At 51.4% G+C, this 13138-nt stretch overlaps 3 protein-coding genes across 3 annotated transcripts; 2 read left to right on the top strand and 1 right to left on the bottom strand.

The window, feature by feature from the left end:
• Positions 1-1425: 1425 nt before the first annotated feature.
• NECHADRAFT_55814 (uncharacterized protein) lies at positions 1426-3196 on the bottom strand (the record flags this gene model as incomplete). The annotated part of the gene is made up of 3 exons (XM_003039611.1): positions 1426-2049; positions 2106-2425; positions 2473-3196. The coding sequence occupies 3 exons, from the start codon at positions 3194-3196 to the stop codon at positions 1426-1428; spliced, it is 1668 nt and encodes a 555-aa protein (XP_003039657.1).
• Positions 3197-3906: 710 nt separating this feature from the next.
• NECHADRAFT_98276 (uncharacterized protein) lies at positions 3907-5337 on the top strand (the record flags this gene model as incomplete). Its single annotated transcript, XM_003039621.1, has 3 exons — positions 3907-3924; positions 3975-5255; positions 5308-5337. The coding sequence occupies 3 exons, from the start codon at positions 3907-3909 to the stop codon at positions 5335-5337; spliced, it is 1329 nt and encodes a 442-aa protein (XP_003039667.1).
• Positions 5338-6028: 691 nt separating this feature from the next.
• NECHADRAFT_89016 (uncharacterized protein) lies at positions 6029-12301 on the top strand (the record flags this gene model as incomplete). The annotated part of the gene is made up of 3 exons (XM_003039620.1): positions 6029-6305; positions 6360-8489; positions 8571-12301. The coding sequence occupies 3 exons, from the start codon at positions 6029-6031 to the stop codon at positions 12299-12301; spliced, it is 6138 nt and encodes a 2045-aa protein (XP_003039666.1).
• Between the last annotated feature and the right edge of the window lie 837 nt (positions 12302-13138).

Raw genomic sequence — 13138 nt, 5'->3', positions numbered from 1 at the left:
TAGCGGCCTATCTGTAAATGACAGATGATGCCCTATATATTATATACTTTAGACATTCTTACTATTATCTAACGACGAGAATATAGTATGCCCGATTTCATACTATCATTAAATCACTTTCAATTACCCCGCAACAGCCCAAGCCCATTTTAAACCAACGATGTCCCGAATCTCAGCACAAACACCCTCTTTCCACCCCATCATTATAAATGTGTCACCGACATCACCATTTGCCAAAAAGCACCCATACGATAGCAACACAAGAGCTGCAGGTTCGTAGGCTTCAAGTAATCTCATGAAATCTTCGCTGACCAGGCATGCCCATTGTAAGGACGCTCTGTGTGCCGGACACCACTCTGATGTCTGTGCTTTTCTCACCAGCCATTTCATCAGATCCAGAGCGTCCTGACAGATTTGTCTGACGACTAGGTTCTCTTCTTGGTCCAAAAATGTCAAAGACTTGACTGCGTCTAGGAGTCGATCGAGAGGCCCGTGGTCCGGTGGTTCAGCCTCGGTGACGTAAAGTATCTTTTCATGTCGCTCTGGCCGTATGACACCAAAGGCATCTGCAATAGCCCTCACACCCCTCGTGAGCCTACAGTTGACGAGTAAGTCGTTCAACATCGATGGAGGATCATTCCCTTTCCGTAAAAGCTCTTTCAAGGAGCCCTCAGCATAAGAGCTAACCATCATGAGAACTGAGGCAAGATGACAAACAGCCCCGTTTTCGCGGTTTGCTTTTGCCACTGCATCCCTCATCATACCCACAGCGTTTTGTGAATACTTGAAGCCGAGGGAAGCGTGAATGTCCCGTCGCCGGCGAAGTGATGGCGTGTCCGTTGGTGATCGATGTGCTGTATGCGCTTGTTCGAACGACGATATAGCTAGCGCCAGATTCAAAATGACTGGATGATCGAAAGCGAGGTGTGTGACTTCATATTTCCAAAGATCTTCTGACCCTCGTTGGTGGACAATAGCCTTGAAGGCAACTTTGTGCCAATGGTCTAGCAGCTCCCTATCCTGTGCAGTCAAGCCATCTGCAGGCAATGGCGTAATTCGTTGGAGATGTGTGAAGGACACGATCTGTGCCGAAGTCGTGTCGCGTGGGGACTGCGTCCTCCTACGAGGTGATGTTCCTTGAGCTTTGAGGCTACATATTGAGCTACGTCGAACACAAGCCGAGCATGGAACCGCTTCGTCACACTATCGTAGCTGTAAGCTCTTATTCACTTCACTTGGTCTAAAAGTCATTACCTTTACTTTCCTGGCTTTGCATTCTAGACAGCCAGTCCGTGTCTTTTTATAAGTCATTGTGAAGGTGTTGGAACGAAGCTGACAATTCACTGCTACCACAATCGCCGGCGGAGTGATGATAATAAGGCGTACAATACCGTGCGCCATTGTGGGCCTTAATTGCGCAATTCCTCAAAACGCATCTTCCACTAAGCCCGTCTCAGCAACATACGTCGCCCAATGTACCAGCATCTCCTCCAAGATCTCGGGGTGTTTCCTCGCCAGATCATGTTGCTCAGCCGGATCGTTGTCTACATCAAACAGCTCCCAACTATCTCCACCCTGCTTCGCCAGTAACACTGCTTTCCAGTTTGCTTTACGGATAGCGCGATTGCCAAATAATTCCCAGCCATGGATGTGATTCGCATCTTCGTGGACGGTAGGATGTCCTGTAGGAGACGAAAGATGGTTCACCCAGGACTTTCCTCGAGGAATGACAACTTCTCGGCCCCTGAAACAGGTTCCTGGGTGCTGCACCTGTGCAAGATCGAGGATTGTGGGTAGAATATCCATGACAGTTGTGAATGAATGAGAAATAGTCTCGGAAGCCTCTGAAATTGGCGGAAAGCGAATGAGGCAAGGGCAGCGAATCCCACCCTCCGTTGACCATCCCTTGAACCCGCGAGAAGGGGCAGTGGCGGCGCATGCCCACCGTGAGCCGTACCAAACATACGAGTCGTGTCTACCAATATTCTCGAGACTGTTGTCATAGTATGCATCAATCAGTTCGCCCAGTGTTTTGAATGATGACAAGAGCTAAGCTTCTCAGTCAGTATGAGCGTCAAGGCATCAAATGGGGAGGGGGGACGGACAGGCGCTGCTTCCAACGTAGATCCCTCTGCGCCGTTGTCTGACATGAACAAGATAAAAGTGTTATCTAGTTCGCCCGATGCTTCAAGTGTATCGACCACCCTCCCGATATTCTGATCGAGCACATCAACCATGGCGGCGTAGACTTCCATCTTCCTTGCAGAAACAGCTCGCTCATGATCTGTGAGATCTTCCCACTTCACTCCGGCTTCGAAACCAACAGGAGGAGCAGCTTCGACGTCAGACGGTACAAGACCTAGCGCTTTCAATCTGGCCAACCGGTCTAGTCTGAGTTTGTCCGGCCCATTATCGTACTTGCCGCCTGTATACATCAGAAAAGAGGCCCATATCAAAAGGCTGGGAACTTACGATACTTCTCCACAACTTCATGTGGCGCCTGCATCGGCCAGTGTGGCGCCGTGTAAGCCAAGTAAGAAAAGAAGGGTTGGTCTTTTTCTTCCTTGGTTCTGCTGGCTAACATGTCGATCAACTTATCCGTGAAAAAATTGGTTGAGTAAAAGTCCTTTGGTAAGTCCTTCTTTCTATCAACAGGCTTTTCATTCTCCATCCAAAAGCCGTCAGAGGTCAACAGCATCGTATCTTCGTTTGCATCAAACTGCGGTTCGTAGTTGAAATGGTTGCCACAGCCAGGCAAGAAGCCAAAGCTCTTCTTGAACCCTCTTGCGCTCGGCGATACGTCAGGAGTCATTCCCAAATGCCACTTTCCAGACATGATGGTTAGGTAGCCTGCGTCAGAGAGAATCTCGGGTAGAGCAGCAACTTTCCAGTTAAGATAACCTTCGTAGCCCGGTTTGTCAACATAGTCAGGGTACTTCCCAGTGAGCTTCTTCCTCATCTCGGCAAACTCAGCCATCTGACCGAGTCCAGCGATGTGGTTGTCGGTACCAGAGAGCAGCATGGACCGTGTAGGCGAGCAGGCCTGCGCAGTATGGAAGTTGGTCATACGTATGCCATCTTTAGATAGACGGTCCAGGACAGGAGTGTCAATCTCAGAGCCATACGGCTTGATATCACTGAAGCCAAGGTCATCGGCGACTATGATGAGGAAGTTTGGTTGCTTAGGAGCATGCATGATTGCAAGAGATATCCGAGGATTGTGACGGACGAAAAGAAACTGAATTGCACCGCCAGAAGGTAGGTACGCAGAGACAATTGCTGCATTTTATATCGACTACCATCGGACACGGGAAGCTACGTCTGAAGCCGACGAGCCACTCTCAGGTCATTTCTCACGAGCTAAAAACTCAGCTAGAGATGCCAAACTCCGCGAAATTCCACATCACAACAGAGCCCCCACAAACCCCCAGATTGCGGTGTGGCTCGGATCCTGCTCTCATTGGTTCTTCGCTCAACGCTTCTTGAGCACGCAAGATTCACATCTCAAAAACGTTAGACAAATTCAAGCTACCCACACCCATAACAAGCCCATCGAATTCCGGACGACCGGGCTGTCGCTCGGATCATGGCCTCATTGGTGAATTGTATTTCAGCACGGCAACGACCTCCGCTGCTTGATGATTCTTACAGATTAACAGAGTCAACTACTGGTTTAACATGGCGAAAGCTGAGGTTATGGAGACACGATTGACCGGAAGTTTAAACATTGTGCCATTGCGGATCCTCATCGCGAAAGTTCAAGATGCCAGCGCCAAGCATTGGTCTCTATTTAAGGCAATGTCTGGCTGTAGAAGAATTAACCTTTCTCATTCAGAAGCAACTCTTTACTTTTGTTCAAGTCCTCAAACATGTCGATCGAAAAGCAATTACCTACACCCACAACGCATGACTGGGGCGCATCCAGTTCGGATCCGGACAAAGAGTCCAGTGGCCCGGGACAGCGGCCCCAAAAGGATTGGTCGGAAGTCGAAGAACGGGCTGTCGTCCGCAAGCTTGATTTCCTCATCATGCCTTTGCTCATCGCCGGCTTCTTCGTCTTGCAACTCGATCGTGGCAACATCGGCAACGCCCTAACAGACTTCTTCCTCGCAGAAGTGGGCATCACTCAACTCCAGTTCAACATTGGTAACCAGCTCCTCAGTCTGGGCATTGTGCTACTTGAGCTGCCCAGCAACCTCATTCTCTATCGTGTCGGTCCTCAGAAATGGATCAGCTGCCAGATCGTTTGCTGGGGTCTGGTGGCTACCTTTCAAGCCTTCATCAAGGGAAAAGGCGTTGGTGTCTATTATGTCACCAGACTGTTGCTCGGTCTTCTTGAAGCTGGCTTCATTCCTGCAGGCTTGTACACTTTGACACAGTGGTACAAGCGTAATGAGACGAGCAGACGCTTCACTGCATTCTTCCTTGGCAATATGATTGCTTCAGCAGCAAGTGGTCTCATTGCCTACGGTATCCTGCAGATGCGAGGCACAGCAGGACTCTCTGGTTGGCAGTGGATGTTCTTGATTGAAGGCATCATCACAATACTTGTCGGCATCGTTTTCGCGCTTCTCATGCCTCACTCTCCCGCATATCCGTCAAATATTCTGCGTCATTCATACTTTACATCACGAGAGATCCATATTCTTACCCATCGCGTGGTCATCGACAATCCTACTGAGGGCCCCAAGAACAAATATGTCAAGTGGATTGATGTCAAGGCAGCCTTCTCCCGATGGTTTGTCTACCCGCAGCTTATCGTCTCCTTCTGCTGCATCGCCATTATTTCGCCACTTGGAACATATCAACCATCCATCATCGCAAGCTATGGCTATGATCGTCTTCAAGCGAATGCACTGTCTTCCGTTGGCAATTGGGTCGTTATTGTGCTGAGTCTGTCGTTTGGGTGGATTGCCGACAAGACCCAGAGGCGAGGTGGCCTTATTCTCCTTGCTGCTGTACTGAGTTTCGCATTTTGTCTCGCGACCAGACAGCTTGTAACAAGCACGAATCGTGATCTCAAGTACGGAATCCTCGTTTGCACCACACTGTGGGGATCTGCAGCTCATCCTCTCAACGGCTCCTGGCTTGCCGTCAACATCCGTAGTCCTGCAGAGCGCTCCATCACCATGGCGCTACTCATCATGACTGCGAACGCGGCTGGTTTGGCAGGTGCTCAGGTCTTCCAGGCACACGATGCGCCGCTGTATAGGACGGGTTTTACCGTCATTCTCACTCTGGCGTCCATCGCTGTGGTGTTTGCGATTGGCTCTAATGCACAGTATCTATGGCTCAACAAGAAGTTAGCACGAAAGGAGGAAGCGGAGCAAGAAGTAGGGGAGGCGGTGGATGAAGGAAGCAAATGGCGGTTCTCATTATAAAAAAAATTCTTTAGGTCTTTATTCAGAGCGAAGCCCCAGCCTACCCTACTGCTTTCGCCACCATGATCTCCACCGTCGGCATGTCTTTGGATCATCATCGCTTGGGCTTTATTTTTAGACGGTAACGTAGTTAACTAAAATACTTAAGATTAGTAGTATTATTAGAATTTACGAAAGTTTGTACAGCAACCTAGTTTTGGAGAGCTTCAAGTCTAGTACATAGTGCTCAGCTTGGTCTGACGACGGACGCAGAGCGCATGATTCATCTTCCCAGGCATGTTTTTGCACTACGGACTTTTGCAGAAATGGCGAAACCTGCAGGCTTTGCGGTGAAAGGGTGGCCTTTGACTCCCCCATTAGGCCAAACGTCATACAAGAGTTCTCTTGACTTCCATGGCGATCATCCGGTTGTATTTTACACGTTTCTATGGCTTGGTCCACCACAGGTCGCAGAGTAACAGCCATGAGTGACGCTGTCACATCCCTGACTAAGCCCAGAATGCCAAGCACTTTGCCTCCAATTAGGCGGGGCGCAGGCTGTTGCCGGAATCTGGAGGTCAGACTCCGCACGGCGCAGCAGAGTCATGTCATAAGATGTCAACTTCGACTTATCCAACCTTGTCATCAATGCCAAAGGAAACCTCATCATGTCCCTGAGCGAACCAGACACGCAGTTAAACGACTTCGTCGTCATCGACCGACTATCCATTGCTGACTACAACGAGCCAAACATTCTGCCTCAGGACGAGGCCACCCTGACCCGACTCGGAGCCTGGATTGAACCTACCGGGTACGCCGGCGAGGACAGCGAGCTTGAGAAGCATGCCCGCTCGCACCTGAAGGGCACAAGTCAGTGGCTGTTCAGTTCACCCATATTTCAACAGTGGCATGACGGTAGCGACCATGGGATTCTATGGATTCGAGGTGTGTGACAGTGACATATCAGGAACAAGGGCTGTCAAAGCTAACCTTCCGCAGGTGTGCCTGGCGCCGGCAAATCTGTACTCGCGGCAAGACTAGTACATCATCTATCCTCCGAGGGGTGTCCCGTGCTGTACTTCTTCTTCCGCCATACAATTCAGTCCAACCACCGCCCTGAAGCTGCCCTCCGCGACTGGATTGCTCAGATTTTACCCTCCTCTCCCCCGTTGCAGCTCGCATTGAAGAACCTGACCTCCGAGCCCATTAGCGTGAACTCTGTGGATAGTCTGTCGACACTTGAGCTGTGGCACCTTCTTCGGCTGGCCTTGAAAAGTATCCCTAAGGCCTACTGCGTGGTAGATGCTCTGGATGAGATGGACCAAAGTGCCTTGGAGCCATTCCTACAGTTCCTTGATCAGCTGGGCAATATCCATCCGGGGAGGTTAAAACTAGTCATAACTAGCCGGCCGATTGCGACAATTGAGAGGATCATGCGAAATTTAAGGCTCCTCGACATTCGTCTGGGCAAGGACCTAGTTAACTACGACATCTCTACATATCTCCACCACAGACTCGGCCGCTCTGCCCTGCCTATTGAAAGCCGCGATGCGATCATAAACGAGGTGCTCAAAAAAGCGGATGGATTGTTTCTCTATGCGACATTAGCTATGGACACAATGGCTGGGCTGGAAGCCGAAACCGAAATCCTCAAGTCTCTTGACAGGATGCCCGTCAACCTGTCAGTCATGTACAGAAATCTCTTGCGGGAACACATGGGACGCACAGGACTGCCAGAGGGACTGTTCATACTCGTCTTGCAGCTTGTCACGCATGCCACTCGGCCCTTGCGTCTTCTTGAGATATCTGACTGTGTCAGAGTGACCCAGCCGCAGTATGGTCAAGACGCTGGTGTTATCAAAAGCCTTATACGAACATGTTGCGGGCCACTCTTGGAGGTGCTCCCAGATGAGACAGTTCGCGTTGTTCATCACTCCTTGACCGAGTATCTTGGACTCACACGATCGCCACTCGACCAAGATATCCCTGTGTTTGAGCTAGGGCCTACGCATAATCTCCTCGCATTGGTCTGTCTGTCCTATCTTCAAGCAGATTGCCTAGATACCGTGGAAGTCGAGGAGCCCATCTTTGGCTTCGGGCCGGCCTTGGTAAGGCAACAAGAGTTTCCTCCCTTTACGAGTTACGCGACGAACAACTGGCACGTGCATACCAAAACGGCTGATATGCTAGGGTATCCTCAGGAAGAGGCAAACAGGAGCATTCTCTCGGTGCTGACGACTCCAAATTATGTGGAAAGACTCGCTTTACTGGGAGGGCAGGATGGCTGGAAAGGAACATCCCGAGGCCAGAGTATGGGACCGGAAACAGAAGCATTGCTTTTTGCCATACGACTCGGCTTGACGAGCGTTGTCGAGAGCCTGCTAAGCCGGAACGACGGAGAAGCGGCGACGTACAGCGGAACTCTAGATACTGAGCCTCCGTTGCATCAGGCAGTGGTCAATGGGGACAAGGACATTGTTCGTCTGCTCATCAAACATGGAGCCAGGCTGGGTCATTACAACAGTGAAGGCGCTACACCACTTCACTTAGCACTCGGGTCTACTTACAGACATATGCGGATACACCCTGCTGTCGTGGAGCATCTGCTTGAAGCTGGTGCAGACCCTTGGCAGAGCTTGGGTGAAAACGAGAATATGTGCGATATGACTATAGGCGGCAGAGATCCCTACCCACCGATAGAGAAAGCCTTCAGGACGTGCGGTCAGGAGATAACCAAGCTGTTCCTCCCACACATCAAGACTAAGGAGGCGGCGACCGAGGCTTGTGGCTGGGTCATCAACAGCTCCAAGAACATAAACGTTGTGCGCTCGATCCTCGAACTTGGATTGATGGACATTAATGACTGCGTCCGAGGCCAGACGCCGCTGTTTGCAGCGTGTATGCAGCTTGACCCAAAGATGATATCTGTGCTGCTGGAAGCTGGTGCAGATCCCAACGTGCCTCACAACGAGGACTGGTACACCAGCTTTGGCAATACTTCAAAAGAAGGAGATAATGTGCTCCACGCCCTCGCGGCACCATACCATTACAACCATTACCTTCAGGGAAACCCCTCAGATGATGCCACCAAAGAGTGCATTAGATTGGTTCTCGCTGCCGGTGCTAACGGTAAGTACACACCTTCCGTTCTCCTGATGTTCTTAAGAAGGCTAATTACACGTTGCAGTGAACCAAGTTGATCGTAACAAGACCACGCCGCTCCACAAGACACGCAGCCCCTCGTTGCGTGGCTTCTTCTTGACGCCGGAGCGGACGCTAGCGCAATGAATCTACAGGGGGAAACACCGCTCCACGTCGCATACAGTGTTGATATAATGGAGGTCCTTCTCAGCAAGACGGATATTAATGCCAAGACTCGCAGCGGCAAGACGGTCCTGCTCAATGCGTTATCAGATAGCATGACGCCATCCAATGGAAAGGCGACACTGGACAAAGTCTTCAAGCTGCTCGATCTTGGGGCCGACGTCGGCGTCACCGACAATGACGGCAATGGTGTCCTGCATTACGTCGCCCAGATGGGAGGAATCGGCAAGCCAGATGGCAGACACATCTTGGAGAGGCTGGTCCAAGGCGGCGCGGACCCAGATCTGCGCAACGTGGACGGGCAGACGGCACTGCACAAGCTAAGCTCCCATCAAGGGCACTACAAATTCGAGAATGCCGACTTGGAGACGTTTCTGGAGCTGACAAGGGCCGATGTGAACGCCGTGGACAATCAAGGTCGCACACTGCTCTTTAATGCCTTTGAGAACTTCAGCATGGCGGATCAGGAGGCGGAGGCCTTGATGGCGCTAATGGCAAAGACAGGGGCGCGCTTCGACGTCAGGGACCAGCGCGGACGGACACTACTGCATGCTGCGGTACGACACTGTCGGTCAAATGGAAAGCTTCTGCAGCTTCTGGCGGAGCACGGGGTTGATCCGCAGCAAACTGACCTCGAGGGCAATACCATCTGGCACGAGGGGGTGCCGCGGTTTGCTACGTGGAGGGTCTCGACTCAGTTGTTCCACAACATCACGGCCTTGGGGGTAGATCCACGAAAAGCGAACAACTATGGAAGACTGCCACTGCATGTCCTATGCGAGTACGATCAGTGGGCTCTGCGAGACAACAACTATTCCAAGAAAGAAGACCAGACGACATTGTTTGAGTACATGCTGCAGCAGAGCCACGAAGACGTGAACCGGGAGGACCACGACGGGGTTGCACCGCTGCATCTTGTGTCGACCTTCTCCGAGGATCAAACAAGGAGGCTTCTGGAAGCCGGTGCCGATGCTACACTGGCCACGCATGAAGGCCTGAATGTCTTCCATCTCGCAGCCCGATGCCGACAGAGCAACACCATCGGGCTTCTTCTGGACTGGTTCAGGATGAAGATGAGCGCGGATGAGCTGCATAGAGTAGTCAACGCCAAAGACAAGCGAGGACGAGCTCCGCTGTTCTATGCCTGTGCTTCAGGTCGATGTCAATCCGTGGAGCTCCTTGTCAAGGCCGGTGCCGTGGTCGACATGGAGAGGTACGAAGGTTCAGCCCTGAATGGCTGTGCCAACTTCGAAGAGGAGCAGAAAAACTGGAACAGTCACCATTTCAACAAGGACGAGTCTGATGCTGGTGGTATCCTCATCGACGATACAAAGCGGCTCGGTCTGGAAAATAGGCGATGGGACGCTTACCAAATGGAGAGGCTTGAGGAAATACTTGAGCTCGTTATGGTCGACGCAACTGCACTGAGCTGGCATATGGTTGATAAGGCCATTGCTTCAGCCACAAATGGGCAGCATGGCTATACTGTGGAATGTCTCCTACGAGCTCGGAGGACTTTGGGTATTGAAAGAACCCTGGAGTGTTCGGCTGAAGCGCAGTCGTGCTTGGATGGAAGGGCAGAGAAGTTGGCCAAGATGATGAAAGGTCGCGACTTTGCTGGCCAAATTGATCTCTTGATCAGAACAGGGTGCAACGACGACGTCCCTGTCTGCGTCATGAAGCATTCGCCCAAACCTGAAGTGCTCCACCGCATTCTAGCCGAGCTGGCCCGGGCAGGCCTTGCACGGCTCCTTGACGCCCTACTCACACCAGAGGTTGTCTTGGATCTTGACAAGAAACGCGATACAAACCACAAGATGCCGTCGCTGTTGTTTTCTGCCTGCGAAGCCGAAGAGCCAAATATGTCCGTGATTCGGCTGCTGGTAGAGAAAGGGTTTAGTTTGGATGCTAGATTGCCGGATGGCTATTACCCTTCGGACCAGTCTCAGGAGACTCCTCTCCATGCCCTGGTTAGAGGCGGTCATCATCACTGGTGGCAGACGAACCAGGCGCTTCCGTACATGCTCAAACGAGGCGTGAACCTGGAGATTAGAAACCGCCATGGGCTAACACCCCTGAACGCGAGTTTGAAGAATATGGACAAGCCTTCCTGGAGCAGCAAGGCTACCGAAATGCTGCTGCATGCTGGTGCGGACCCTACAAGCGCGGACAATGCAGGCAAGACCTGTCTCGCCCGTGCTGCCAAGAACAAAACCGTCTACGCAATGCTTCTCCAGCACGGGGCCGTCGTCGACCACTCCGCACTGGCCGCCGCCATCCTTGCCAAGGACGTGGACATGGTCCAGCTGATTCTGGCCTCAGGGGCAGATCCAAACACTCGCAAGATCGGAGCCGAAACACCCCACTGGACGTCGGCAGACGGGCGGCAGGCGGGTGGTGGGAGGCGAGATCCAGACACCCAGGACGAGCTATATCCTCTTGATCTTGTGATCAGCGCAGTGGCTCGCAATAACCAAGACGCCAAGAACCACGATGCAGTTTGCATGCGCATGATTGAAATATTGCTCGAGCACGACGCTGACCCAAATGCTCGCTACCCACGGACAACGGTGGCACATCGCATACTGAAGAGAAAGGGGTCAGATTCCAGAACGACCTACGGCGAGCGGAGCCGCTACCTTGACGTCATTCTTCAACATCCACGCCTGGATATCAACCTTGAAGACACAGCTGGCGTCTCGTTGTTTCACAGCGCTCTAACCATGGGCGATGTGGAAGCAGCCCAGATTCTCCTCAAGAGAGGCGCTAGCGTGCGTATGAGGGACAGTTCGGGTAGGAATGCCCTGCATCTCTTGCTGTCTTTTCTCTCCAAGGATAGATGGCATCATCAAACCAGCTACCCTCAGCGTGATTTCCTCGAGAGTTTGGTCAGTCTCGCTCCAGAGCTTCTTCATCAGGTTGACAAGGACGGCAGATCTCCTCTGCATTGTGCCATTAGTAAACGGGGAGGTTCTGGAGAAGAAGTTGAGATGCTCGTGTCTGCAGGTGCCGATGTTTGCGCACAGGCCAAGAATGGTGACACGCCGCTTCACCTACTTTTCAAGGGAACTTGGAGTCTCGTCGTGGATGATGATGGGGTTGTAGCTTGGCAAGGATACACAAAGAAGATGATGGACCTGTTCCTATCCAAGGGCGCCGACATCAACGCGCGCAACAAAGCGGGCGAGACGCCCGTGTTTAACTACTTCCGCGAGGGCACTTTAGAAGTCAAGCTACCCAAGCGCAGGCTCCAGGACCAGGACGGTCATGCTTCGTCTCGGGAGCTCAGAGGAGGCCGCGATGCGTGGAAAGTTCAGCGTGGCCTCGAAAAAAAGGCCGCCGTGGAAAGGGAGCCGATCCTGTGGGCGCTGTTGGAGCAGCATGGCGTGGACTGGGGTGTTGTCGATGCCAAAGGACGATCCTTACTACATATCGTGGCGGGTGAAGACCATAGACATGTTGAGGTGGACTTTGAGTCTGGAAGGCTACGCAGGTTCAAGTTCTTAATGGGCACGGGGTTGGATGCACTGGCGGAGGACACAGCACATCGGACTGCACTAGATGTGGCGGCTGCGACGAAGGCAGATGACATTCTGATATTGTTCAAAGTGGAATAGCTTACCATAGCTTACTATTGTTTCTATACTTAAGCTTTTACCTTGGGTAGTTTAATTAGTAACTTAGCCTTTATTAATCTTCTCATTTGGGCAAAGCATTAGTGAAAACCATAGACGCAATAATCTCGGCCAAGCTATCACAACCTTCCGCGAGATAAGTCATATGGAAATCATAGTGTCAGGGATCCCAAGGTCGATTGTGGTCTCTGTTTTTACTTCATTGATCATCAGGAGATCCAAATTATTATATGAAACAAAGGTCAGCTAAATTTGATCGACACACTCAGCGAGGACAAAGCAATCCCGTTCAACAAATTATTGTGATGATATGGAACCGAGTGCCATCCAGCCAAGTTATCTCAACATCAGTCATGATGAGCCAGCCATGAGACCCATAGTGACTAGGTACATATCGGCCCCAATCCAATGCAGCTACATAGAGATCCAAGGTGCGTCTATTACTATTGTTGCTATTTGAATTTCTCGTGCCATGGGCGGTGACAACCCACCTCCCCATGTTCCAGTCACCCACACAACAGGCCCTCGCTCCCGTTGCAGCTAGATGTAGGGTAGGGTAATCAAGCTAGTAAGAGACGGAATCACCGTGTGATATTCTCAGCTAAGCCTCGGGCTATGACTTTTGGTCGTTATACGCATGGATAATTGGTCCATCTGTTATCCAAGGAATTAATATCCCATATTCCAATGTGTGATGTTGACTTAGCCGCATGTCTAAGGTGGCTGGGACATTGACACCACAGACAGCACATGGGAAGTCGAGCTTTTCACACTGACATAGAACTTAGATTAGGATTTCAACTAGCAATCTTTTTGCGT

This window comes from Fusarium vanettenii (genome assembly GCF_000151355.1).
Source record: "Fusarium vanettenii 77-13-4 unplaced genomic scaffold NECHAsca_86_unmapped, whole genome shotgun sequence".
NCBI lineage: Eukaryota > Fungi > Ascomycota > Sordariomycetes > Hypocreales > Nectriaceae > Fusarium > Fusarium vanettenii.
The sequence above is the reverse complement of the archived record's forward strand: the minus strand, read 5'-3'. Positions and strand labels throughout refer to the sequence as shown.